General features: G+C 56.2%; 3 protein-coding genes across 13 annotated transcripts; all 3 read left to right on the top strand.

Annotated features, from left to right (window-relative positions):
• Positions 1–1,620: 1,620 nt before the first annotated feature.
• LOC119545577 (hyaluronidase-2) lies at positions 1,621–19,711 on the top strand. 6 transcript variants are annotated; one of them, XM_037851234.1, is made up of 6 exons: positions 1,621–1,715; positions 3,923–4,893; positions 5,590–5,679; positions 17,304–18,227; positions 18,538–18,627; positions 18,810–19,711. In XM_037851234.1, the coding sequence occupies exons 2-6, from the start codon at positions 3,973–3,975 to the stop codon at positions 19,122–19,124; spliced, it is 2,340 nt and encodes a 779-aa protein (XP_037707162.1). In that variant the 5' UTR covers positions 1,621–1,715; positions 3,923–3,972; the 3' UTR covers positions 19,125–19,711. The 6 variants fall into 6 exon arrangements, with proteins under 6 accessions (XP_037707162.1, XP_037707175.1, XP_037707184.1 ...); XM_037851238.1 differs by lacking the exon at positions 1,621–1,715 and adding an exon at positions 2,447–3,019; XM_037851247.1 differs by lacking the exon at positions 18,538–18,627.
• A 563-nt stretch (positions 19,712–20,274) lies between these two features.
• On the top strand, positions 20,275–23,289 carry NAA80 (N-alpha-acetyltransferase 80, NatH catalytic subunit). Of its 5 annotated transcripts, none has more exons than XM_037851205.1 (2): positions 20,275–20,404; positions 22,093–23,289. In XM_037851205.1, the coding sequence occupies exon 2, from the start codon at positions 22,101–22,103 to the stop codon at positions 23,100–23,102; it is 1,002 nt and encodes a 333-aa protein (XP_037707133.1). In that variant the 5' UTR covers positions 20,275–20,404; positions 22,093–22,100; the 3' UTR covers positions 23,103–23,289. The 5 variants fall into 5 exon arrangements, with proteins under 5 accessions (XP_037707133.1, XP_037707104.1, XP_037707123.1 ...); XM_037851176.1 differs by having other exon boundaries at positions 20,287–20,404; positions 22,012–23,289; XM_037851195.1 differs by having other exon boundaries at positions 20,326–20,404; positions 21,993–23,289.
• On the top strand, positions 20,284–26,107 carry HYAL3 (hyaluronidase 3). Of its 2 annotated transcripts, XM_037851158.1 has the most exons (4): positions 20,284–20,404; positions 23,998–24,908; positions 25,257–25,346; positions 25,431–26,107. In XM_037851158.1, exons 2-4 carry the CDS (start codon positions 24,015–24,017, stop codon positions 25,692–25,694), a joined length of 1,248 nt encoding a protein of 415 aa, XP_037707086.1. In that variant the 5' UTR covers positions 20,284–20,404; positions 23,998–24,014; the 3' UTR covers positions 25,695–26,107. The 2 variants fall into 2 exon arrangements, with proteins under 2 accessions (XP_037707086.1, XP_037707078.1); XM_037851150.1 differs by having other exon boundaries at positions 25,257–26,107.
• Positions 26,108–26,127: the final 20 nt, after the last annotated feature.

Here is a 26,127-nt window from a genome sequence, read left to right as displayed (position 1 = left end):
GACTGTGCAGCCCAAACCCACCTGCCTCCTCCCAGGCCTGCCTGTAGACACCACTGGGAGAGTGAGCTTAGGGTTCCTGTTCCAGCAGGCAAGGCTCATACCCTAGTACTGCCTCTGCTCCCTGCTGCTCCTCTGTCTTCTCACCTGCACCCTATCCCCTATGGATGTTCTGCTTGCACTTCTCAGGTTCTGCTAAACAGCACATTCTCAGCTAGGCCTAGCCCTTGGCTATCAGCCCAACTCCCAGTTAGGCAGTGGGGAGTTCAGGGATATAGGCTCCTGGGTCTGGGGAGCTGGTCTTTTGGAGGCTTGAACTTGTCAAGTGCAGGTCAGGGTCACCCTTTGCAGCCTGAACTTGTAGTCCTGGGGGGTACTTTCCCATTACCCACACAAGATGACAGAGATCAGGCCCTGTAATCTCCCACTGCCCTCCCGATCACCCATCACAGGTGGCATCCCATCATCCACCACCACTGTCCCAGCATGGGGGAACTCCCTGTGCTGGGCCTGCCCAGCTGACCCCAAAAGCTGGAAACAATGGGGGTCAGGGCAGTGCTTCCCCACTCCCTCCCGCTGGGCTGTGCTCACTTCCTTCCTGAGGCTGCCTGAGGAAGTGTCCCAGCCCTGGGACAGGCTGGCCTGGTTTGTTTCCCCATAGGCCCCCACCCCTGGAGCTTCTATGCCATGTCCCGGGTTCTTTCATCCTCAGGGTCTGAACCAAGCTAAGTGCCCACCTCTCCCAATCTCTCAATCTCACAGCCCTTTGTTAGGAGAGAGGCTTCGACATTGGGGATGTGGGCCAGTGGCATGCAGGGGTTAGGAGGGAGTTCAGAGAGATCTGAAGGTGTGGAAAGGGTGCAGCTCTGTCCACACATCTAGAGGCATCTGGCAGGATCCTGCTTCAGCCCCCCCTGGATCCAGTGCATTATAGCCTCCCCTTCCCGCATGAACACACCCCCTTCCTCACCCATGTGGTAAGGAGCCTCCTACCCTGTACAGCAGGCTCAGCGATATCCACTCAGGAATTTGTTCTGTGGAAGAGCCCTCTGCAAAACCCTCCCAGCCCCCTTCCCCCACACCCATACACAGTCACACACATACTGTCCACTCTGTCACACTTGGGACACTTCCATTGTCAGTGGGAAAAAAAATTGACTCAGCTCCTGGAAGTTCACCCCCACCCCCATCCCAGGCTGGTTCCCTTCTTTGGCACCTGCCCTGGGGGGCTATAAGCCAAGCACCCCCAAAATAGTCTGACTCCCAAAAGCACCACCACAAACACCCCTTCACTCACACCCTCCTAGATTTGGGAATAAGCCTCCAACCCAGCTTAACGAAGCTGTTGTCATGGGAGAAGGTTGGCACCTGAACTTGGGCCCCTAGCCTTCCTATCACCTGGTACAGATGGTGGGGCCAGGGCTCAGTCAGGGAAAGGCTGGGGAGGGCAGCCAGCCAGCCCGACATGCCGGAGGGAAACAGGGTCATGGCGGTCCCCTCCCCTGTGCCTGTTCCTGGCCCTTTCCTCTCAAAGGGGCAGCAGGAAGTCAGGAGAAAGGGCTGGGATAGGAGGCGGGAGCCGGTGGGAGGGGATGGGGTTTATCAAGTCGCCGGCAGATTGCCCGACGGGCAGCAGCTGGCGCAAGAGGCCTGGAGAAAGAGGCTCACCCGGGAGAGGGAGGCCGCTGACTTAACTGGGCCGACAGGCTCCTACAAAGGTGAGCCTGGCGAGAAAGCTTGATCTGCACCTCGGCAGATGCGAACGCCACAACGCCCCTTTCCTCTCCTCCCGGGATCCCGGATGAGGAAGGGGCTGGGGGTGCAGATCCAAACCCTTTGGGGAATTCAGCCCTGCAGGGAGGAGTGCATCTAGGAAGAAGCGAAGAGGTCTCTCATAAGGCTTGCCCCGTCCAGCTCCAAGCCTGCTCCCCACCGGGAGGAGCCTGCGGGGCGAATGGGCCCCAGGATACCGGACGGAGGCCTCCGGAGAGCCCCTCGGGCCGGTTTTCTCTGCGGCCCGGCCAGGAATCTATGCAAAGGTTCAACTCCTCGGAGATAAGGGAGAGCCCTGGGGGCAGCCATACCTTCAACCAATACCCAGAGGGTGGGCAGAAAGGGACGGGAACCCAGGGATTGACCCGTCCGTGATAGGGGTCGGGAGCAGCAGGGCACACTCCTCTCAGCCCCTGCTGGGCCTTCCCACCCCCGGCTCGGCCGGCCACGCTGCGATCCGCGGCCCGGGTTGCCAGGACAACCACTGACTCTCTTAGCTCCAGAGGGAGATAAGGGGCGAGGGCTGGGGCGCGTCTCCCAGCCAGGAAGGGGGCGGGGCTTGCCTCCAAACCTGGGGCGGGGGGAGGGGGACCGGTCCGGAGGGGGCGGGGCAACACTGTCTCCGGGGACTGGGGATCCGCGCTGGACACGGTCCCCCTTTCCACACGAGGGGGCCCCAGGGTTGAGGGCTACACTCGGGGGTGCAGAGCGGGAGACGCTGCTGCCCCAGCCAAGGCTTCGGGGTCCCACAGCTCCTCCTTGTGGCAGAGTAGGGGAACAGCGTGTCCTTTATTCGCCCCCATCCACCACTACCGCAACCACCACCACCCCCCTCTCTTATGCCTATCCCTTTAAGGGGCTGGCGGAGCCGCGGAGGGGTAGGACTGTACCACCAGCGGCGGGCTGCGCGGGGAGAATTTCGGACTGGCTGGCCCTCGCGGCTGCAACTTCGAAGGGAAGCCCGGTCCGGAGAGGCCTCACGGTCTCAGATGAGGGTCACGTTCCCCGGGGGAGGGTCTGGGGGCCCCGGAGGCCGAAAACTGGGACTGGTAAGCTGGAGGCCAGCCCACCGTCCCGCCCCAGCCGCGAGTCCTGCCGGGGGCCCGCCCGCGCGCTGAATTCTTAAAGGGGCAGCGGGGCGGGGCGGAGCCAGCAGAGGTGCTGTGCCGGGGCGAGCTGGTGGAGCGGACCGGGCTGGCCCCGGGGCAGCTGTGGCCATGGCGTGGATCCTGGCGGTGCCCCTTGCGAGGTGAGAGCCGGCGGTGCAGGCCTTGAGGTTCTACACCTTCCGGCTGGGCTCCGAACACCCCCAGGGTGCGCCTGGAGGGGCAACCCAAAGACCCCACCCCCACCCAACCGGGCTAAGGCCCCACGTGCGGGCGGGGGCGGGGTCCCGCACAAAGGCCAGGCCGAGGGCGCTCGGCCGGGGACCCGCCTGGCGGGCGGGCGGGCGCGCGCGCGGTCTCCCGGCGGCGGCGAAGGGAAGGGCCTGGTGGCCGGCGCCGCCGTGGGAGGTCCGCCGCCCCCCTTGTCCCCGCGCTCCGTGGGGCATTGTGCCCGTGGCCGTTCGGACCATACATGGCTGTAACAGGTCTGGAAGACAACAGGCCCGTGAAGGGCAGGCGAAATTCTCAGCCTATGAGAGTGTCCGTGCAGTAGACTAAGTCCTGACAGCCTCACTCTCCTGCGGGACGGGTGCTACACAGATACCAGCTCCGCGGCTGAGTTCCTTCCAGCTTCTTTGCCTCTGCATGGGCTGTGCTCTGCCTTAACTGAGTGCTATCGTTTCTCTAGACCAGGAATTCCTCAGAGGCTGCAGGATAGGCCTCAGGGATTCAGGGCTCTCTGAAACCATGTGCTGGGTGGAATACAGTCTCTGGGCAGTGGGTTCATAGACCAATTTCTCCAATTCTCTGATGGGCCTCAGACCTAGCAGAGGAGCTGGATGCTCCTGGCAGTGAGTTTCCTTCCAGGGAATTTCACCTGTCCTTCAGGGGTCTGTGGTTTTCCAGACTTGTTACAGCCATGTTTGGTCCAAATAGCCACGGACACAGCAGCCCACATAGCGTGGACCTTGGGAGTGCGTGTGGCCTTGTGGTGGACATCTCTAGGGTTCTCTAGACTGACTTGCTCTCCCCTACCCTTCTCCCAGTTCCTGAACTGGTGCCAGGCAGGTGACACAGTCTTCCTGCAGCCCTCAGCATGTGGGCAGGCCCAGGCCCCGCCGTCACACTGGCCCTGGTGCTGGCGGTGGCATGGGCCACGGAGCTTAAGCCCACAGCACCACCCATCTTCACGGGCCGGCCCTTTGTGGTCGCGTGGGACGTCCCTACACAGGACTGTGGCCCGCGCCTCAAGGTGCCACTGGACCTGAAGGCCTTTGACGTTCAGGCCTCGCCTAATGAGGGTTTTGTAAACCAGAACATCACCATCTTCTACCGCAACCGGCTGGGCCTGTATCCGCATTCTGACTCGGATGGGAGGCCCGTTCATGGTGGCGTGCCGCAGAATGGCAGCCTCTGGGCACACCTGAAGATGCTGCAGAACCATGTGGAGCACTACATTCGCACGCAGGAGACTGCAGGCCTGGCAGTCATCGACTGGGAGGACTGGCGGCCTGTATGGGTACGCAACTGGCAGGACAAGGACGTGTACCGCCGGTGGTCACGCCAGCTGGTGGCCAACATGCACCCCGACTGGCCACCGGACCGTGTGGGCAAACAGGCACAATATGAGTTTGAGTTTGCTGCCCGGCAGTTCATGCTGGAAACGCTGCGCTGGGTCAAGGCAGTGCGGCCTAGGCAGCTCTGGGGCTTCTACCTCTTCCCCGACTGCTACAACCATGACTATGTACAGAACTGGGCCAGCTACACAGGCCGCTGCCCTGACGTCGAGGTTGCCCGCAACGACCAGCTGGCCTGGCTGTGGGCAGAGAGCACAGCCCTCTTCCCCTCTGTTTACCTGGACGAGACCCTCGCCTCCTCTGCCCACGGCCGCAAGTTTGTCAGCTTCCGTGTACGAGAGGCCCTTCGCGTGGCTCACAACCACCATGCCAACTACGTCCTCCCAGTCTATGTCTTCACGCGGCCCACCTACAGCCGCAAGCTCACGGGGCTCAGCGAGGTATTTGCCTCCTAGGGCTCTCTGCCTTCCTCCTCTCTCGGGAACTGCTGCAGGTTTGGGCTACCAACAGACCTCCCACCCACTAGTTTACTGGCTATTCTACTTCCCCTTACCTCAGGGTCTCTGCAACCTTGTGAGAGGGTGGCCTCATTATCCCCATTTTGCAGATGAGGAAATTGAGGCCCAGAGATGCTGAGAGGTTTGCCCAAAGCACAGCAAATCCAGGGCAGAGCAGGGACTTGGACCTGGTCATTCTGACTGTGAAGTCCATCCATCCCAATAGGTATGCCCCAGGCTCAAATGTACCCTTGGTTTGGGAAACTGAGACCCAAAGTGCAGGGTGGAAGTGAGCTTAAACATTTAAGTAAAAAATTCTTGCTCCATCAAAAGAGAACAGCAATGCTGTGTCCAGGCAGTTCTTGCCTCATGGAAATAAATACCTGTTGTTCCAAAACTTTAGTTCTTTCCAAAGAACTGAGAAATATTAATTTTTATGTGATGTCTTCTCATTCCTAGATGTTGTCACTCATCCCGGGTGGAGATCCTGGCTGGGAGTGAGGAGTAGAGTGTTGACCCCCAGCAAGGGGAGGGCTGAGCTGGGGGTCAGGAGGTCAGAGCAGGCTGGGGCCTGCGCACCTGTCTGTCCTTCTCCCCGTCATCTGAGTCTCTCCCAGTGACCGTCCCCTTCCCATGCAGATGGACCTCATCTCCACTATTGGCGAGAGCGCGGCCCTGGGCGCAGCTGGTGTCATCCTTTGGGGCGATGCAGGGTACACCACCAGCACGGTAAGTGAGGCCCCCCGGGCTCACCAGAGCTGAGTCTGTAGGAACAGGCTTGGGCCTTTGGCTGCCACCCTCAAGGTGAGCAAGCCGAGTCTTGCCCCTTGTCTGTCTCCCACCCGAGGCTTCCCTGGTGCCAACAGAGAAGGAGGGCACCCTCATCTCGCTCCCAGGAAAGTGTAAACACCATCTGGAACACTGTTGAGTCTCACCTCCCCTGCTTGCCCAGGTGGGCTCCGGTCTCTGCCCTCACCCCCCTCTCAGTAGGAGCAGGGACTGTGAGGGCTCAGGCACGCAGGTGTATGTACACATGTGCACACACATGCATGTGGGTAAGAGAAGGTACAGTCACCCAGCGTGGACATGGAGTTTCCATCTGGGCCTGTGGGCGGGGACAGCTGACCCTGACCCGATTCCTGGCCTCTTCCCCCAGGAGACCTGCCAGTACCTCAAGGATTACCTGACGCAGCTGCTTGTCCCCTACGTGGTCAATGTGTCCTGGGCCGCCCAGTATTGCAGCTGGGCCCAGTGCCACGGCCACGGGCGCTGCGTGCGCCGCGACCCAGGCGCCAATGCCTTCCTGCACCTCAGCGCCAGCAGCTTCCGCCTGGTGCCTGGCCGTGCACCTGGCGAGCCCCAGCTGCGGCCCGAGGGGGAGCTCACCCGGGCCGACCAAGACCATCTGCAGACGCACTTTCACTGCCAGTGCTACTTGGGCTGGGGTGGTGAGCAATGCCAGTGGGACCGCAGGCGGGCAGCTGAGGGTGCCGGCTGGGCCTGCACTGGGCCCCACCTCCCTGGCCTGCTGACTCTGGCAGCTCTGTCCCTCACCTGGTCCTTGTAGGTGTCTCCCACCCAGCTGCGAGGCAAGCTGGCTTCTGCCACAAGGGTTCTGCCAGACATATAGGAGCCTGCAGTGGGTGGACAAATGAGTTTGAAGGGGCAGAGCCCCCGAGATGCCCAGTGAGGCATCCATACCAGCTGTCACCCCCCTGTTCTAAGGGGGAGGGGCAGTCCCCTGGGAGGCCCCTTCTCTCCCTGCCAGAGGGGAAAGGGGGGCATAGCTGGGCTGGGGAGGGCCTGACCCTACTCCCCTGCCCCTGGATAGTTTATTATTATTATTTTGGGGTCTCTTTTGTAAATTAAATATAAAACAAATGCTTCATGCTTGGACTCTTCTGCTCCTTGACCAGGGCATGTGAGGGAGGTTCCAGGCTCTCCTGTGAGGTTTGGGCTCGGCTCTGTCTCTGCCTACGAGACCCTGTGCCAAGGACTTCTCATCCATTAAATGCATTTGCTGGGTCCTGGGTCTCTGGGCCCAGGACTGTGCAGTCTGTGGCTGCCCTGCTGGGAGTCACGGGGTGGAGGAATCCACCCCGCACCAAGGACCTTGCTCTCTCCCTTTTTTCTGGAAGGGGGTTGGCCCAGTGCTGGGAGAGAGATGGGGCTGATCGTGCTTCCAGCATTTGCCCCTGCACCCCAAGCTGGGCGGCTGCCAGCCACCTTACTTCACCCACCCAAGGAGAAGGGAGGAAGTGGATGTTTGGTTTTTCCTGTCCGGGCAGGTAGCCAGACCACCCCTCCCTGCTGTTCCCACAGGCAAGGGCCACTCCCCTATTCCACTCCCAAGCAGGGTGAACTCCAGCCACACATACCTCTCCCTGCCTGGGTCACAACCCTCCACTGGGTCTGGGGGATGGGTGGGACCAGGCAGGGGGCTTGGGATCTGCACCCTGAGGTCCCTTGCCTGTCCCCTTACAGAGATGCCTGACTAGTGGGGAGGGGGGACATCCTGAACCTGGGAGCAGCAACATCCTCGAAGTCAGCTCTTTCCTGCCCTGGGAGGGCATGGCTAGTCCCTGGCTGTCCCAGGAGAGAGAAGTAGCAGCTGAAGCAGTCAGACCACTCTGACCTGCTTCACCACCCTGGCCTCCGATGGGAATTACCCTGGGTAGGTCTCTCAGCCATCAAACCCACACCCAGGGTCCCCGTGTCTGTGTCAGTGATGATTTATCCCTGGCTCCCGCCCTGCCCTCCGGAAACTTACTGACTCGGGGGAGACAGACATAAGAAACAACTGATTGGTGAGGGCAGCCCAGAGTGGGGACTGACTGGCCTGGCTGCAGGGGCTCAGGAGGCATCCCCAAGGAGATGCTTTCTACGTTGAGTTTTGAAAGGCGAGGAGTAAGCTTGATGCTAGGGAACCCGGCACAGGCAGCAGCCTGTGGAAACTCAGCCAAGGACTTAGAGTTCGGGGCTGGGGTGGGGCTGGCTGCAGGCAGAGGCATGGAGGTGGGGGGCAACCCTAGGGCAGTCCCAAGCCTGACTGTCCAATGACAGTGACTGTCTCCCCGATCAGTAAATTCTGAGGACACGTGCCAGGTGCTGGGCTAGGTGCTGGGGATGCATCTGTGAACCACACAGACATAGACCCCTGTCCTCTTGGGGATGACAGTCTGGTGTGGTCAGAGAAGCAGATCCCCAGAGAAGCAAGCCCGGCCAGACCACCATCAGCTCAGGTTAAAGCCATCAGTGCCTCATCCCTCTGGTTGTTGATGGGCAGAGAATGGAGAGGAGAAGGAAGTGGAGTGGTTCCCAGTTGCTCCTGGCTGGGTGGATAGAGGCTGGACTGGAGAGATTTAGGGATCAGTCAGTAGTCATGGGATGGGGGTGCGTAGCAGAGGGAGGGCAAGGAAAGAAAAGCTGTCACCTGCCTGTCTACACCTGTAACCTCACACGGGTGATCCAGATACATGTATGACTTTCACACAGCTGAAACCTCAGGAGCTGTGACCCCACCTAGCTATGACCCCTGCATACCTGGAAATCCCCTGTGTACAAAGCTGTGATACCCCCACACACACAAAATTTAACTCCCCCAAACATCTGTGACACAATCCCTGAGGACTGAGGGAACATCTGTAACTACCCCCACAACAGTAACCTCCCCTGCACAGCTGTGACCCTTCAGACAAACCTGTGACCATCTTACATCACTTCCCCAAGAGGACCTGGAAGACATCCTTGTGGAGAGTCCAACTCAGGGACGCCTGGAGTGGTCTTGTGGGTGAGCTGGATGGAGTGGGTTGTGAGGTGGCCCAGGGGCCTCAGATATGCACAGCCAGAGAGAGGAGACAGACTGAACCCTCAAGGTGTCTTGACCCCAGACACAGACACAGCCTGCACCAATCTGCCCAGAAACCAGCCAGCAAGAGCAGGCCTCTGCGCGGGGCCCTGGGGTGGGAGGGGGCTTCCTACTGTCCCACCATTAGAGCTTCTCCCTTGGACTGAGCCAGCTGATGAATGCTGGCCTGCTGGTTTCCTAGGTAGTATCAATTGCAGCACTAAATTTCTAGAAGCCACTAGGAGCCTTGGAGAGAAAGGGCAGGGGCCATATTGGTGCTCTCCTGTTCCCTCGCCCTCGGGAATTGTGTCAGCCCCTCTGGGCCTGCATTGTTATCATTCTGGGACCTGCTTCCTGAACAGGATCAGCAGCTGCTGCCACTGTGCCCACACCCCCCAGTCCCCAGCACCCTGGGCCCTCTTCTTCAGCCCAGCCAGCCTGTCCCCATGCCGGGGGGCTCAGTGGCTCAGGCTTGGCTGCAGACCCAGGCAGCACGTTCACCAGAGTGGGGGCAAGGTGTTTCCCTCACCCCACCCTGGTAGGCAAGCCTGGGCCAGGGCACCTGGCAGGTCTCAATAACCAGCTTCTGAACCAAATGAAAGAACAAGCATGTGGTCACTGATAGACTCATGTTCACACCCAGGGTTATGCAAACATGGGGTCTCACAGTCACAGATAACTGCCTCACACACACTGAATTAGTCAAGGTTCTCTAGGGAAACAGAATCAACAGGAGGTATCTGTAAAGATTTTGAGATTTTGTAAGATTGTCTCATGCAACTCAGGATGCACAAGTCCAAATTCTGTGGGGCAGGCTGAAGGTTTTCAATGAATTCCCCAGGAGAAGCTGGCTGGCTAAAGTAGAGATGAACATTCTCTCTTCTGACTGCTGATGTCATCACTTCTTTTAAGGCCTTCAGCTGATTGGATGAAACATCTCTCATTGCTGAAGGCAATCTCCTGAGTTGATTGTAGAGGTAAATTAGTCATAGATGCAATCAACTTACTGATGATTTAAGTCCACAAAATGTCCTCGCAGTAACAGGCCAGTGCTTAGTTGACGAAATAACCAGGCACCATCACCTGGTCAAGTTGACACATGAGCTTAATTCTCAAAGTCCACCCCTTGTCAAGTTGGCACATCACCTTAAAACATACTTAATCTCCAAATAAAAAGCTGTAAGATACATTTTCACCTAACAGTAATCAACTGTCCTGTGTACAACCGGAAACACACTAAATCTCTTCAGAATAGGGTACAAGTCCTTAGGTAACATTCACTCTTAAACTTGATATCCTATAACTTAATTACTATGACATGAACTAACGCAACTTATGTCATGTGATAACGGGATGAGGAAAACAAAGATATTTGCCTTACGTACATATACAAACATACTCATAACAAAGCAAGGAAGAAGTATTCCTACCATTGCAGTCCTCGGTTCTGTAACTCGTCACACGGGTGTCACTCGTGTTTTGTGACTACCCTCTACTACCCATTCTGTGTCACCTTTACCCTCAGCAAGCACCTCAGCCACTGTGGTTCTTTGCCTGGTGGGGTGACCCAAACCTTCATTCCTGAAGTTTCTGGGCCATTTGTAGTGCTGCCTGCATTGAGTTATTGCAGTTTTCCTTTAACTTTAATCACAGGGCATGGCTGGCGTTCCTAAAAGACACCATAGGGGATCTCATGTATTTTCTGGGCAAACTCTTCTTTATCTCCATTGACTAGTTGCAGTCCTATTTCTCCTTGATAGTCAGGATCAATCACCCCAGCCAGTACAGTAATCCCCTTCTTTGCCTGTTGATTAACAGGCGTGAGGAACCCAAAGTGACCAGGTGGCAGTCTTAAATTCCAGTTCAGTGGAATCATTGTGGGCTTCCTGGTGGAAGGACTCCTCCTTTTGGAACTGAGACCTGTAAACCAGTAGAGCTTAAAATTGCAGAGACAGGAGGCAAAAATTTTTCTAGGGGCTCACTGGGAGTAATAGTGAGTGGTACTGCTCCCATTTCCACCCCTTGATTCCAGCACCATGAATCCTGGCTATGGGAGGAACAGCACTAAAAGGTGGACACTGATTTAGAGCATAGACACCTCCTGGAGAACACCGCCCCAGCCCTGCAAGGTATTGCTGCCTAGTTGATGCCTTCAACAGGCCATTCCACCATTGTATTAATCCAGCTGCCTCTGGATGATGGGGAACATGGTAAGACCAGAGAATTCCATGAGCATATGCCCATTCCCACATATCATTTTCTGTGAAGTGGATTCCTTGATCAGAAGCAATGCTGTGTGGAATACCATGCAGTGGATAAGGCATTCTGTAAGTCCAGAGATGGTAGTTTTGGCAGAATTGCATGCAGGGAAGGCAAATCCATATCTGGAGTATGTGTCTATTCTAGTTAGAACAAATTGCTGTCCCTTCCATGATGGAAGTGGTACAATGTAACCAACCTGCCACCAGGTAGCAGGCAGATCACCTCGGGGAATGGTGCCATACGGGGACTGAGTGTGGGTCTCTGCTGCTGGCAGTTTGGGCAATCAGCAGTGGCTGTGGCCAGGTTTACCTTGGTGAGTGGAAGTCCATGTTGCTGAGCCCTTGCATAACCTCCATCCCTACAACCAAGGACACTTTGTCCATAAGCCCATTGGGCAATGACAGGAGTGGCTGGAGAAAGAGACTGACTAGTATCCACAGAACAGGTCATCTTAGTAACTTGATTATTAAAACCTTCCTCTGCTGAAATCACTCTCTGCTGAGCATTCACATGGAACACAAATATTTTCATGTTTTCTGCCCCCTCAGAAAAATCTATCCATATGTCTTCCCCAGACCTCTATGTCACCAATTTTCCAATCACGTTCCTTCCATGTCCCTGACTATCCAGCCAAACCATTGGCAACAACCCATGAATCAGCATGCAGACGCCCCTCCAGCCATTTCTCCTTCCAAGCAAAATGAACAACCAGGTGCACTGCTCAAAGTTCCACCCACTGGGAGGATTTCTCTTCAAGGACATCCCAGAAAGGAGCTGTAGTCCTGCAACCATCTACTTTTGGGTAGTACCTGCATATCGTGCAGAACCATCTGTAAACCAGGCCTGAGTTTTCTCTTCCTCAATCAACTGATTGTAAGGAATCTGCCAAGAGGCCATTGCTGTGGGCTGGGAAAGAGAAAGTTATGTGGCAGGAGCGGGAGGCACGGGCATTTGGGTCACTTTTTGTAACTTACTTGTGCCTTCAGGACCCGCTTGAGCCCTATCTCATATATCATTTTATGATGGAGTGCTGCTGTGCACACCCAACTTTATGGCTTCATGGATCAGACAACATCCAGCTCATGATCGGTAACTCAGGTCTCATGGTTACTTGGTGGCCCATGGTTATGTGTTCAGTCTCTATTAAGGCCCAGTAGCAGTCCAAAAGCTATTTTTCAAAAGGAGAATAGTTATCTACATAGGATGGCAAGGGTCTGCATTGTGATTCTCTTATAAGGGCCTGTCAAAGGCTTCAGACAGTATCTCTATGTGCCACTGACACTTCCAGCACCATTGGATCCACTGGATCATATGGTCCAAGCAGCAGAGCAGCTTGCACAGCGGCCTGAACCTGTTGCAGAGCCTCCACTTCTTCTGGTTCCCACTCAAAACTAGAAGCTTTTCTGGTCACTCAGTAAATGGGCCAGAGTAGCACACCCAAATGAGGAATATGTTGTTTCCAAAATCCAACGAGGCAAATGGCATTGTGCCTCTTTTTTGATTGTAAGAGGGGCCAAATGCAATAGCTTATCCTTCACTTTAGAAGGGATATCTCAGCATGCACCACACCACTGGATATCTAGAAATTTCACAGAGGTGGAAGACCCCTGTTATTATTGTTGGATTTATCTCCCATCCTCTGACACACAAATGCCTTACCAATAAGTCTAGAATAGTTTCTGTTTCTTGTTCACTAGGTCCAGTCAACACGAAAACATCAATATAATGGACCAGTGTGATGTCTTTTGGGAGGGAGAGATGATCAAGTTCCCTGCAGACAAGAATATAACATAGGGCTGGAGAGCTGATACATCCTTGAGGTAGGACAGTGATGGTACATTGCTAGCCTTGCCAGCTGAAGGCAAACTGTTTCTGGTGGTCCTTACTAACAGCAAATGAGAAAAAAAGCATTTGCCAGCTCAATACCAGGTACCGGGGATGTGTTGATTTGCTCCAGCAACTATACCACATCTGGAACAATAGTTGCAATTGGAATCACCACCTAGTTAAGTTTATGATAGTCCACTGTCATCCTCCAAGACCCATCTGTTTTCTGCACAGGCCAAATAAGAGAGTTGAATGGGGATATGGTGGGAATCACCACCCCTGCATCCTTCAAGTCCTTAAGAGTGACATTAATCTCTGCAGTCCCTCTAGGAATCCGATATTGCTTCTGGTTTACTACTTTGCTAGGCAGAGACAGTTCTAGTGGCTTCCACTTGGCCTTTCTTACCATAATGGCCTTCACTCCACTAGTCAGGGAACCAGTGTGGGGGTTCTGCCAGTTGCTGAGTATGTCTATTCCAATTATGCATTCCGGAACTGGGGAAATAACCACAGAATGGGTCCAGGGACCCACTGGACCAACTGTGAGACAGACCTGAGCTAAAACTCCATTGATAACCTACCTCCATAAGCCCCTACTCTGACTGTGGACTACAGTGATGTTTTGGGTCTCCTGTAACTAGTATCAGTTCTGAGCCACGTCTAATAATCCCTGAAATGTCTGATCATTTCCTTTTCCCCAGGGCACAGTTACTCTGGTAAAAGGCTGTGGGTCTCTGGGGAAGGCTGGGAGGAAGATTAACAGTATAAATTTTGGCTAAGTAACAGGGTCCTTCCCCAAGAGGACCTGGCCTTTCTCTCATTCAAGGGCTCTGGTCTGTAAACCATCTCAAATCTGGGAATTAAGGGGTTATGACTCTGTTTCTATAATTCAAATTTGTTCACTTGACCTGGAACTCTTCTGCTTACACAGATCAAGTAAGAATTTAGTAGACTGCCCATCTATCTTACTTCTAAATACCCCATGATCTACTAGCCAATGCCATAGGGTCTCTGCAAGTCAGACTATTTTGACTGCTGCTTTGAGCCTGCTGTCCATTAAGGTAGCCACACCCACTTTGTCTTTGGCGATTACGTGTTGCCACTTGGCTTCTTGCAACTTGGAATCCTGTCATTTCCATTGTGTCTAAGGATTCCAGCTCAGTGACAGCAGTTCCCACAATAATATCTGACCTACAGAGAAGACTGACCACAGAACTCTTCAGAGACGATGGAGTTAGTCTCACAAATTTATTCCTCACAGTCCTGCTGAAAGATGTGTCCTCTGGACATTCCTGGGGTGAGTGAGCAGGTCTTACATGGTAAATCCACTCTGACATTCCAATCTCTCTAAGCCTTTGGATCCCCTCTGGGGCATTTCTGGCATTTCGACCTTAGGTAATGTCAGTCAACTTTTGATCCATGTTTCAGCCAACCACCTGAAGGAACTGTTAAAGCTCTTCCTAACCCATCCAGCTACAACATTGAATCCAGAATCTCTGCTAAGAGGGCCCATGAACTTCAGTCTAATTATAGGTCTGGAAGAAAAGAGGGGTGGTGGGGGTGGGTCACAAGAAGAATTAGAAGTGTCTTGCAAGCCAATTACCTCAGGGCATTCTGTTGCAGTATTTCATCTGGTGAAATAGGATTAATCTCTCCAGACAAAGGAGTGTGGGCTATTTCCTCAGGGGAGGTGGTGACAGGTTTATCAGGCACTGTACAGTTAATCCCTTCAGATGGAGATGGGTAGCTGTTTCCTGAGGGCAGACCATTACAGGTTCATCTGCCAAAGACTCAGCAGAATCTAGGGCTTCAAGGACCCCACCACCGTCATTACCAATCCATGTGTCCCCATTCCAATTTTTAGGATCCCATTCCTTTCCAATCAGTGCCTTCACTTTAACAGCAGTCACCCTGTGATGTATTTTATGTTGTAATTCTGCCACTCACACAATGAAACTTTGTGTCTGGTTTTCAGAGATCTGACATCTGTGACTACATAAAATAAGATTTTCTTTCAGGACACACATAGAAACCACATCCTTCATGTGGTGCTTAAGTTGCAAATTTGAAGCCTTCAGCTCATCCCTTTCTTTTATAACTGTATCCAGAATATTTAGGAACAACCAGCCAACATCATTGTACCTTTTAACACCACAAAACTCTGTTAAGGTGTCAAAAATGCTCTCACCTAGAGCCTTGCCTCTTATAAGCATTTGAGTAGCCTTATCCAGTCATGGTATTTTGTGTTATATCTCTATTACCAACTCATGCCAAGGACTATCAGTGCCATCTCGAATATTAGAAATAGAGTGATTAGTGCCTTTGAATCTAATCAGAGTAGAGAGCCAATTGCCAAAACCCCAGAAACAATTCAGAAAGCCCATTTTTAAGATTCTGTTTCTCAAGAACCATTCCACACGTGGTAATTTTAAAACTTTTAACGGATTGGATGAAACTTCTCTCATTGCTGAAGGCAGTATCCTCAGGTGATTGTAGATGTAATCTGTCATGGATGCAATCAATTTACTGATGATTTAAGTCCACAAAATGTCCTCACAGTAGCAATTAAGCCAGTGCTTGCTTCACCACACAACTGGGCACCATTACCTGGCCAAGATGACACATGAACCCGACCATCACACACACCCAGCCCCAGGCACTGGGTCTCACATGCACACATTTACACACCACTAGAGTTTATGCAGAGGCACAGACGATCACTAACTGGGACTTCCCAAAGACACCATCACTGACCCAGCACCTACATAATGGGGACTTCACCAGACTTCACAAACAGAACCTTTCAGAAACAGGCCCTGAAAGCAAGGCTGACTTATCCACTATGCGCAGAAGGCACAAGGCCTAGGGCCCACGATAACTTCTAGGGGATCATGAAAATGTTTTAATTTTAATTTTTGTTTTAACCATGACACGGCCCAAGAGAGCTTTTGTAGCCAAAGGACTAAAGAAAACACTGGACACGTTCTGAGACATGAGCTTTTATTATAGGTCATGGATTCAGGAGCTGCTCTGAATGGCGGCCAGTTCAGAGCACAACATGGAAATAGTCCACACTTTGGGGGGCTGAATAAGCTGCTTATAAGGGCTCAACATTCCAATGGGTAAGAGAGCATAAGGCAGGGAGCCTGGTGGTGCAGCATAGGGAGGGGTTGATTGTCAACAGGGAGGAGGAGAGGATTATAGAGATAACAGTATTTTCAGAGGTATTTTCAGGTATAGATTACAGTTAGCATCTGATATTACAAGGAGAATAAGTCAAACCTCAACTGACCTAGGTCACGCAAGTTGCTGTGTGCAATCTTCAAGGCACTTGGTGAATGCCCTGTGCCCAGGGTTCTCACAAACCAGAAGAAAAAATATGTAATAATGAAGTCAGTCTGGATTATATTCATCTTTATACCAACACAGTCACAAAATATATTTTTAAATATTTTTTTCAAGGAGGAAGTTGGCTCAGGAAGGCAAAATTGCCTGGGGCCCACAAATGTCATACTGAGGCTGTGCCGCAAGTATAGTCCCTGTGTACACAACCCCAAGGCAACCAGATTCAAGGAGTGAAAAGAGGCCTGCCCAGCTGGGTATGCCACTCAGGCAGCCCCACCCCCCACCACTACCATCTTCCCGCAGCTCCAGGAAAGCCAAGAAGCCCTGCCCTAGCGCTGATGGGGTGGGAGGGGCTGCTTCCAGCCTCTCCGCCCTCTCCACCAAGGGCACTTTACTGGAAGTACAGAGGTGGCCCTGCCTCCTGGCGTGGAGTCTGACCCGGGACCCGCCCCTTGGCCCGCTCCCAGACTGGGTGGGGTGTCCCCCCACTGAAGCTCAGTTTCCAGCAACAGCTTCTTCCTTTACGAGTCTCTGGTACAGCTGAGGCCAGAGGTGAAGAACAGAACCAGGCCGGGCCCTGCCTAGGCCCCCACTCTGGGATCAGGAAGTTTGGAGGATGAGGCCTTTCAGCTCTGAGGTCAGTAGGGACAAGGGCAGACGGGCAGGTGTGCAGGAAGGCTGGGCTGACCTGTCCTTGTTCCCTGAGTATCCCCTCCAATGGCTGGCTGGGATTCCTGGGGGAGGGATAGCAAAGACCCTCATTGGTCATGTCAGCCTTGGGGCTGAGGGCCTAAATCTTGGCTGCCCTTCCCAGAGTAAACGTCACAGCCTCTGTGGTCATTGGGGAAGAAGACATGGGCGGACCTGTGGTAGGCGGAGGGCAGAGCCTCCAGTGGCATGGCCCCCCTCCATACCTCTGTCTTCTGCCCTCTGCTCGATCCAGGCCCTGCAGGTCAATGTTTACCTGAAATCAGAGCAGGGGCAGGTTAATGAGCAAGGGCTTGACCTGCCTGCCCTGAACAGGGGTCAGCGGGTTCAGGGCCCCCCTTTCAGCTCTGCCTCCCCTGACCAGGTTCTCTTAGGCCTTCCTCGTGCCATGGCAGCTCACCTCCTGCTCGTCTGCGCTCTCTTCCTGTCCTTGCTCAGCCTGGCTCAAGGCTCCAGGGGCCCCGTGGTACTGAACCAGCCCTTCACCACCATCTGGAATGCAAACACCCAGCGGTGCCTCGAGAGGCACGGTGTGGACGTGGATGTCAGCATCTTTGATGTGGTGGCCAACCCGGGGCAGACCTTCCGTGGCCCTGACATGACCATTTTCTACAGCTACCAACTGGGCACCTACCCCTACTACACAACTGCTGGGGAGCCCGTGTTTGGTGGCCTGCCCCAGAATGCCAGCCTGGACAACCACCTGGCCTGCACATTCCAGGACATACTGGCTGCCATGCCTGCACCTGACTTTTCAGGACTTGCAGTCATTGACTGGGAGGCATGGCGCCCACGCTGGGCCTTCAACTGGGATGCCAAGGACATTTATCGGCAGCGCTCACGGGCACTGGTACAGGCGCAGCACCCTGACTGGCTGGATCCTTTGGTGGAGGCAGCAGCCCAGGATCAATTCCAGAGGGCTGCACAAGCTTGGATGGCGGGCACTCTCCAACTGGGGAGGGCACTACGGCCTCGTGGCCTCTGGGGCTTCTATGGCTTCCCTGACTGCTACAACTATGACTTTTTAAGCCCCAACTACACAGGCCAGTGCTCACCAGGCATCCGTTCCCAGAACGACCAGCTGGGATGGCTGTGGAACCAGAGCCGAGCCCTCTACCCCAGCATCTATATGCCTGCTGCTCTGGAGGGCACAGGAAAGGCCCAGATGTTTGTGCGGCACCGCCTGGGTGAGGCTTTCCGTGTGGCCTCAGGTGCTAGAGACCCTGACCTGCCAGTGCTGCCCTATGTCCAGATCTTCTATGACATGACAAACCACTTCCTGCCCCTGGTAAGTCATCTTCTGTGAGACCACCCACCTTGCCACTGCACGGTCTTGTGACTGGGACCATATAGCCTGGTAGCACTTTCATCTATTCATTCATATGTTTGTCGAGTGCCTGTGTGCCCAGCTCTGTGCTAGGCATTCAGCATCAGAAAGCTGTGTCCATGCCTGTGAGGGTGACACAGTCTAAGGGGGACAGGCTGGCGGGCCCGAGCACCCCAGTGAGGGTTACGAGCTATATGACCAACCCAGTGGTGTTGCAACAATCTGCGGTGGGGAGGGAGGCCCCACTGAGCCCTGCTGTCCCCTTTCCCAGGAGGAGCTGGAGCACAGCCTGGGGGAGAGTGTGGCCCAGGGGGCAGCAGGAGTGGTGTTCTGGGTGAGCTGGGAGAACACAAGAACCAAGGTGAGCCTAGGCCCCAGGTGGGAGGTTCCAAGGAGGGGGTTCTAGACTGACTGGGGAGATCCTGACCCACTCTTTCCATCCCGGGAGTCCTGGCTGGATGGGCCGGCAAACAAGTGCCTTGATGCCCCGGGTGGGCCCATGCACAACTGTGGTGTCCTTGATGCTCTCCCCTCTCCACCCAGGAATCATGTCAGGCCATCAAGGAGTATGTGGACACCAGGCTGGGGCCCTTCATCCTGAATGTGACCAGTGGGGCTCTCCTCTGCAGTCAAGCCTTGTGCTCTGGGCATGGCCGCTGTGCCCGCCGCTCCAGCCACTCCGAAGCCCTCCTCATCCTCAACCCCGCCAGTTTCTCCATCCAACTCACACCTGGTGGTGGGCCCCTGACCCTGCGGGGTGCCCTGTCACTTGAAGATCAGGCACGGATGGCTGTGGAGTTCAAATGTCACTGCTACCATGGCTGGAGGGGAACACAGTGTGAGCAGCAGGGCATGTGATAACTGGCCACGGACTGAGATGCACACCTTGAGCACCCAGTGCACCCCGGGGCCTGGCCATGGCCTTCTCAGGTACAGGCATGGTCACACAAACGGTCACAGTCGGGAGTACACTCCACAACGTCACAGGCTCACAGCCCAGCACACACACGCAGGCTCACAGCCAGGAATAGTCACATAAGAAGCCAGAGCCATGAGAAACACCATTGGCTCCATGTCCACAGGCACCCATCCAGCAGGGTCCTAGGCTGCTCCAGACACTAAGCCAGTCTTTAAATTGCAGAAATCACAAGAGCTGGCATTCACCAAGCACCTACTCTCTGCTAAGCTCTGTGCTAAGCATTTTAGCAACAAGGCTGTGAGGAAATTGAGGCACAACACAGGAAGGATACTGTGTTCAAAGTTGCCCATCCAGGAATGAAGGGGAGAAGCCGAGATTCGAACTCAGGCTGTCTGGCTCCAGAGGTGGAGTCTTTGAGTTCCTACTGTGTGCTGATGGTAACCAGCCCCGCACAACCCCTGAATCCGCTCCAAGGCACTAGCGCCGCATAGCCCCGCAAATAAAGCAGACCTGATTCTTACTTCAAGAGCTGTCTACTGAGCGCTTAAAATGTGCAGGCCCTGGGGTTCTGAGGGCACAGTTAAAGCCCCTTCTCACCCCGGTCTGGTGTCTGTCCGAGGGCGGCTATTTCACAGGGTGGGGCCCAAATTTCAGGAGGAAGCTTCACCTGAGCGATGCCGCGCCGGGCTGGGGCTGGAGGCCGGCGGAAGCTGAGCGGAGGCGGGACCAGCCTGGGCCTGGGCGGGGCGAGGTGCGGGTGGAGCCAGCTGGAGGAGGGACTCGCGCCCGGCAGAGGCTGTGACGCGTAGGGCGGGGGCAGGGCCTGTACCCAGCAGGAGCGGGAGGAGGCGGAGCCAGTGGGAGGTGGGGCCTATCCTGAATCGGCGCTGTGACGCGCAGCGAGCGGGGCCTGGCTTAGCCAGCGCGGGCGCAGCAGGGGCGGAGCCAGGGGCGGAGGCTGAGCTTGTGCGGGGTTAGAGTTATGACGCGCTAGCCGGGGGCGGGGCCTAGGCGGGGACGCACAGGCTGGGGCGGGACCTGGCTGCGCGGCCAGACCTTGAGGACCCAGCCGTCGGCTCGCGGTCGTGCGGACTGCAGTGCGTCCGCCGCACCGCTGGGGACCGCTGGGGAGAACTGAAGAGTCCGAGCTGGAGCAAGAGCGAGATCCCGAGCTGTGTGGAGCGAGGACACGGAGCATCCCGGAGCCCGAAGTCAACATGTCAGTATTGCCCCCTCCCCACGCGCGGCGTGTCCGTCCTCGCTGTCCTCCATTATTCCCGTCCGCACCGCATGTCCTGTCCCCAAGTGGCCATGGCACCCCGCATGCCTTCCCTGCGTTGACCGTTCCCTCCGAGTTCATGCCGCGACACACCCACCGCTAGAGTCAAACTCTCAAAGGCCCCATCCCTGGAAACTCCAAGGCCTGTGACCCACTAGCAGGGAGGGGGAAACCAAGGCACAGCAGAGGAGGTGTAGCCCCTCTGAAGATGCAGGAACTCGACTCCGCCCACAGTAGGTGGGGTCAGCATTGACCAGGTTAAGCCCGCAGGGAGGTCTGGGGCTTCAGCCTTAGGGGCGGATCCTGGGGCTTCCTCTCTCTCGTAGCCAAGGGGTGCGACTGCTGCGGCTGGTAGCTGATGCAGGTGAGGGGCCCATAGCCCTCTGAGTGGGATGTGGTGTGAGGGAGGGCAGGGGGCTGCCTGTTACTGACAACTGTTGAATCCCCTCAAGCTCAGGAGATGCTTCTGGGGAGGTGGGTGGGGGAGGGGAGCCAGGACTACCCCACACACATACTCTGGAGCAGGTGAGTAAAGGGGTGCAACACAGCTGTCCCACACCCCAGAAATCCCTCAGCAGAGACCCTCCTGCCAGCAGGAACTTTGGCAGGGTGGGCAAGCAGTAGGGTCTGGGCACCAGTGGTGTGGGCCTCCAACTTGGCAGCCGTTGGACACCCCTGTGTGAATGTGGAAGGAAGCTGTGGCCTTTATCTAGGGTGGCTACAAAACTCAGGCCAATGGGGAACCAGGCCTGCAGGAGCCACACTGCTGGGTGGCTGTTGGCCAGGCTCAGTGCTGGTGCTGCTGGGGCCCAGTCTGAGAGACCACTCAGGTCCATGCCCAGAGTGTTGTGAGCTGGGCAGAGTTGGGGAGGAGGCCATAGGCTCTTTGCCCCAAGCCGGGAAGGCCAGTCCAGGGAGGGGAAAGCTGAGCCTGGTAGGGTGGATGGGTGAATTGGGCCCCAGAATCAGCTAGGCAGTAGGTATGGCCCAGGTGGTCAAAAAGGCCGGGAGCTGGAGGAAAATTGCAGTATAGGGAGAAGGAAAGGAGGGGGTGATGTCTGGGGGAAGCTGTGTTCCCTGCAAAAGGAGCCTTGACCAGATTTAAGCAGAGGGATCATGGGGTCTGGTTTGCATATTCTGTCCAGGGCTGGCCAGCCACAGTAGAAGACTGCTGGAGGGTGAGCAAGGAAGCTGGGTCAGCTGTCCTAGCACAGTAAGGTCCTCAGAAGGACAAAGTTGTAGCCAGAGCAGGCTGGGGCCCGGACTCCTGGGTTCTCCCCGGTCTTCAATTCACCATTGCCTTCAACTTCTCTCCAGTGTGGGGAAGGATACCCTGGACCCATCCCTCCTGCTCACCATTTGAGTCAGGTACTTCCAGGTATAGGGGGTGGGTCTCCTTCAGGTCACTTGTGCCATCGTGTGGGGACAAGGTATTGCCCACCAGTCCCCAGTTCCAGGGTGTATTGCCCCCCTTGCATTCTAAACACTTCCCTGTCCCAACCCTCCCCACCCTCCTGGCATGGCCCAGCATGGGCTCTTGTCTCCAGGAGAGACTTTGTGGTCTGAGGAGATACCACTGCCTGGAGGCTGTGGCCTTAACCCCAAGCCTGGTGCCAAACCACCTGCAGCCCAGCAGATGACCTTGGCTTCCAGCCTGGCTCAGCTAAGCCTGGATACGACATACAGGGGAGAGCTGACTCTGAGCTACAGTCCAGCCCAGCTGACCCTGATCCCAGACCCTGCACACCAGACAGAGCTGATCCCACGTCCCAGCCCAGCCAAGCTGACTCCGGATCCTGCATGCCAGCCAGAGCTGACCCTGAGCCCCAGACTAGCTGAGCTGATCTCGGGTCCTGCCTGTCATCCAGAGATGACCCTCAGTCCTGGCCGGGCTATGCGTACCTCAGATGCCACAAACCAGCCCAAGGAGACCCCAGTCCCCAACCTGACCAAGCTGACCCTGGAGCCTGTGCACTGCCGGCCTGAGCTCATGGATGCCTGTGCTGACCTCATCAATGAACAGTGGCCCCGCAGCCGTGCCTCCCGCCTACACTCCCTGGGCCAGTCCTCAGATGCCTTCCCACTCTGTTTGATGCTGTTGAGCACCCGCCCCACACCTGATGCAGCACCCATAGTGGTGGGCCATGCCCGTTTGTCACGAGTGCTGGACCAGCCCAAGAGCCTCCTGGTGGAGACAGTGGTGGTGGCCCGGGCCCTGAGGGGCCGTGGCTTTGGCCGCCGCCTCATGGAAGGCCTGGAGGTCTTTGCCCAGGCCCGGGGCTTCAGCCGGCTGCACCTCTCCACTCATGACCAGCTGCACTTTTACGCCCACCTGGGCTACCAGCTCAGCAACCCGGTGCAGGGCCTGGTCTTCACTAGCAGAAGGCTGCCCACCACCCTGCTTAGTGCCTTTCCCAGGGCCACCTCCCATCAGCCGCCCTGCAAAGCCCCCAATCCGACTGCCCAGGCTCCCCCAAGGTCCTCCAAGGGGCCCCCACTGCCACCACCTCCTCCCCTGCCTAAGTCCCTGACCACCCCACCTCCACCCGTGGCAGGACCCCCTCCAAAAAACTTGCTGGAAACACAATACCGAGACCTGAGGGGATGCCCCGTTTTCTGGATGGAGAAGGATATCTGAGAGCCACCTAGAGCAAGGCACCATCTTCTGGATCAATGCCTAGGACAGTACTAGTCTTAACCCACTGGCCATATCTCAGCCCCTGGCTCCTGGGGGTGGCTTTAGCCTGGGCATATTTCCTAAGTGCCAGTGGGGCCAGGAGGTGCCCCCGTGGCTCTGAGCAGTGTGGCTGAATAAAGGCTTCTGTTGGGTGTGGCTGTGACTGTTTATTTGTTGGCCCCCACCCTTACCTCCCAGTCTTGTATCAGGACTCCTGTGCCTGGATGAGACCCCAGATCCACTGACACCCTGGATGGAGAGACATGTGCTCTTTGCTTCTCCCACCCTGCCAGGCCCAAGAGACAGGAAGCAGAGTGGCAGTTTCCTTCCCTGTTCCCTCACTCTTCACCATTCACTGTGTCAGGCCCTGGGCCGGGCACAGGCAACAGAGAAGACAGAGAGTCTTGATGCAAGGGGACAGATAGGGAGTCAGACAGGCATGCAGTGGCTGGATCCACGCTGGGACAGGAGGTACAGAGGCTCTGGGAGCCCAGATGCCTTCTCAGGAGGTGAAGTCATGGCAGAGACTTGAGTGCTGAGGCAAGAAGACAGAGGTTGTGTTCCTGGGACAGGGAACAGATGGGCAGACAGGAGGGGGCTTGTGAGAGCTGGAGGGCAGGGAGTTGGCTTGCAGGCAGTGGTGGTGCCGTGGCAGAGATGGGAGAACAAGGGAAAGGAGCTGCCCAGGCCATCTTGGGGTGTGGCTGCTCTGAGGCCTGTGGGACCCCTTGGGGACGGGATCATGCTTTCTCCAGCACCCCAATCCTTGTGGGGAGGGACTGGGAGAGCTTTCCCTGCTGTATGGAAAGTCTGGCCATGGCTGTGGCCCCTAAACCCACCGCCCTCTTTCCTGCAGGTTTCCATTCCTGGAGCATGACCATGCAACTAAGCCCAGCTCTGGTGCTGGGGATAACCCTGTGCCTGGGTTGTGGCCAGCCCCCACCACGGACCCCTGAACACCCCTTCTTGGTGCTGTGGAACGTACCCTCGGCACGCTGTAAGGCTCGCTTCGGCGTGCAGCTGCCACTCAAGGCCCTGGGCATCACAGCCAACAGCGGCCAGCGCTTCCGTGGCCAGAACATCACCATCTTCTACAAAAACCGGCTCGGCCTTTATCCCTACATTGGGCCCAGGGGCACAGTTCACCATGGGGGCATCCCCCAGGCTGTGCCCCTTGACCGCCACCTGCTGTGGGCTGCTCGCCAGATTCGCCACAGCCTAGCACCCGGCTTCACTGGCCTGGCAGTACTGGACTGGGAAGAGTGGTCTCCACTCTGGGCTGGGAACTGGGGCCGCCGACGGGTCTATCGAGCCGCCTCACTGGCTTGGGCACGGTGGGTGTTCCCCCACCTGGATCCCCGGGAACAGCTCCGCAAGGCCCAGGCTGGCTTTGAGCAGGCAGCCCGAGCACTGATGGAGGACACACTGTGGCTGGGCCGAGCACTGCACCCCCATGGGCTCTGGGGCTTCTATCGCTTCCCAGCCTGTGGCAATGGCTGGCACAGTGAGGCCTCCAACTACACAGGCCGCTGCCATGCAGCCACCATCGCCCGCAACACCCAGCTGCGTTGGCTCTGGGCTGCCTCCAGTGCCCTCTTCCCCAGCATCTACCTCCCGCCCAGGCTGCCGCCTATCCACCACCAGATATTTGTCCAACGCCGCCTGGAGGAGGCCTTCCGGGTGGCCCATGCTGGACACCCACATCCCCTGCCCATCCTGGCCTATGCCCGCCTCACACACCGGAGCTCTGGGAGGTTCCTGTCCCATGTAAGTGGAAGCTGGGGCTAGGAGTCTGAGTGGAGGGCTCTATCCTAGAAAGGTCTGAAGAGACCTTGCCTAATGGTATCAGAGGGGAGGCACTGCCCTGGGGCATCTGATGAGGGAGGCATGGTTCTGTCCTGCAGCATCTTGGTGGGGAAAGGCAAAGTCCAGCCTTTGGAGCCCTGGTCTGAGGGGAGACATTTCCTGATGGAGGGCGTAAGAGGCCATGCAGAGGCTCAGTGCCAAGGGGCCCCACCTTGGAAGTGGAATCAGATCATGGCAGTGAACTTCTTGAAGGGGGGTCCAGATGGCTCTGTCCAGTCTGGACCTGGCTGAGCAGCTCTCTACCTGCAGGATGACCTCATACAGACCATGGGAGTGAGTGCAGCACTAGGGGCTGCTGGCGTGGTGCTCTGGGGAGACTTGAGCTTCTCCAGCTCTGAGGTGAGCATTGCCCTAGGGTGGGGAAAGACCAGGTATCTGGGCCAGGGAGCAGGAGCCTTGGCACAGCCCTCCCCATCTCCTCAGAAGGAATGCTGGCGTCTCCACGACTATCTGGTGGGCATCCTGGGCCCCTATGTGACCAACGTGACCAGGGCAGCCATGGCTTGCAGTCTTCAGCAGTGCCACGGCCATGGGCGTTGTGCCCGGAGAGACCCAGGAGAGCTGGAAGCCTTTCTGCACCTGCAGCCAGATGGCGGCCCTGGAGCTTGGGAGTCCTTCAGCTGCCGCTGTTACAGGGGATGGGTTGGCCCTAGCTGCCAGGAGCCAAGGCCTGAGGAGGCAGCATAAAGCCAGGAATCACCTGCCCTTAACCTCGCACTCCTCTTGTCCCTGCTGCCACCTGCCCAGCCCTGTCCCACCCCTGCTCTATTCAGCTTACTGTCAACCCTCCCCCATACACAGGCAACTTCCCTCCAGATTCATAGGCAGGTGGAAGGGGGAGAAAATGCTTCCATGATTTTAAAAACAGAGGCCCTCTGAGATTACCTGACCCCCTCAAGATGAGGAAGCAGCCCCATTGTGTGCCAGGGTTCCAACTGGTTGGGGTTGCCAGGCCAGGGCTCTGACCCTGATTGGGTCCATGGGCAGGTCACAGGAAACCTGGCCAGGGACAGGTGGCCCCAGAAAATCTTGGCAAACTCTGGGCCTGCTAAGCTGTTGTCTGTATTCTGCTTTCATCATAAACTCACTTTTTCTCTTGCTTCCTGAGGTTTGGCTGTTC

The sequence above is a fragment of the Choloepus didactylus genome, chromosome 1 (assembly GCF_015220235.1).
Source record: "Choloepus didactylus isolate mChoDid1 chromosome 1, mChoDid1.pri, whole genome shotgun sequence".
NCBI classification, from domain to species: domain Eukaryota; kingdom Metazoa; phylum Chordata; class Mammalia; order Pilosa; family Megalonychidae; genus Choloepus; species Choloepus didactylus.
Note: the sequence above shows the minus strand (reverse complement) of the source record. Positions and strands in the feature narration are given on the sequence as shown.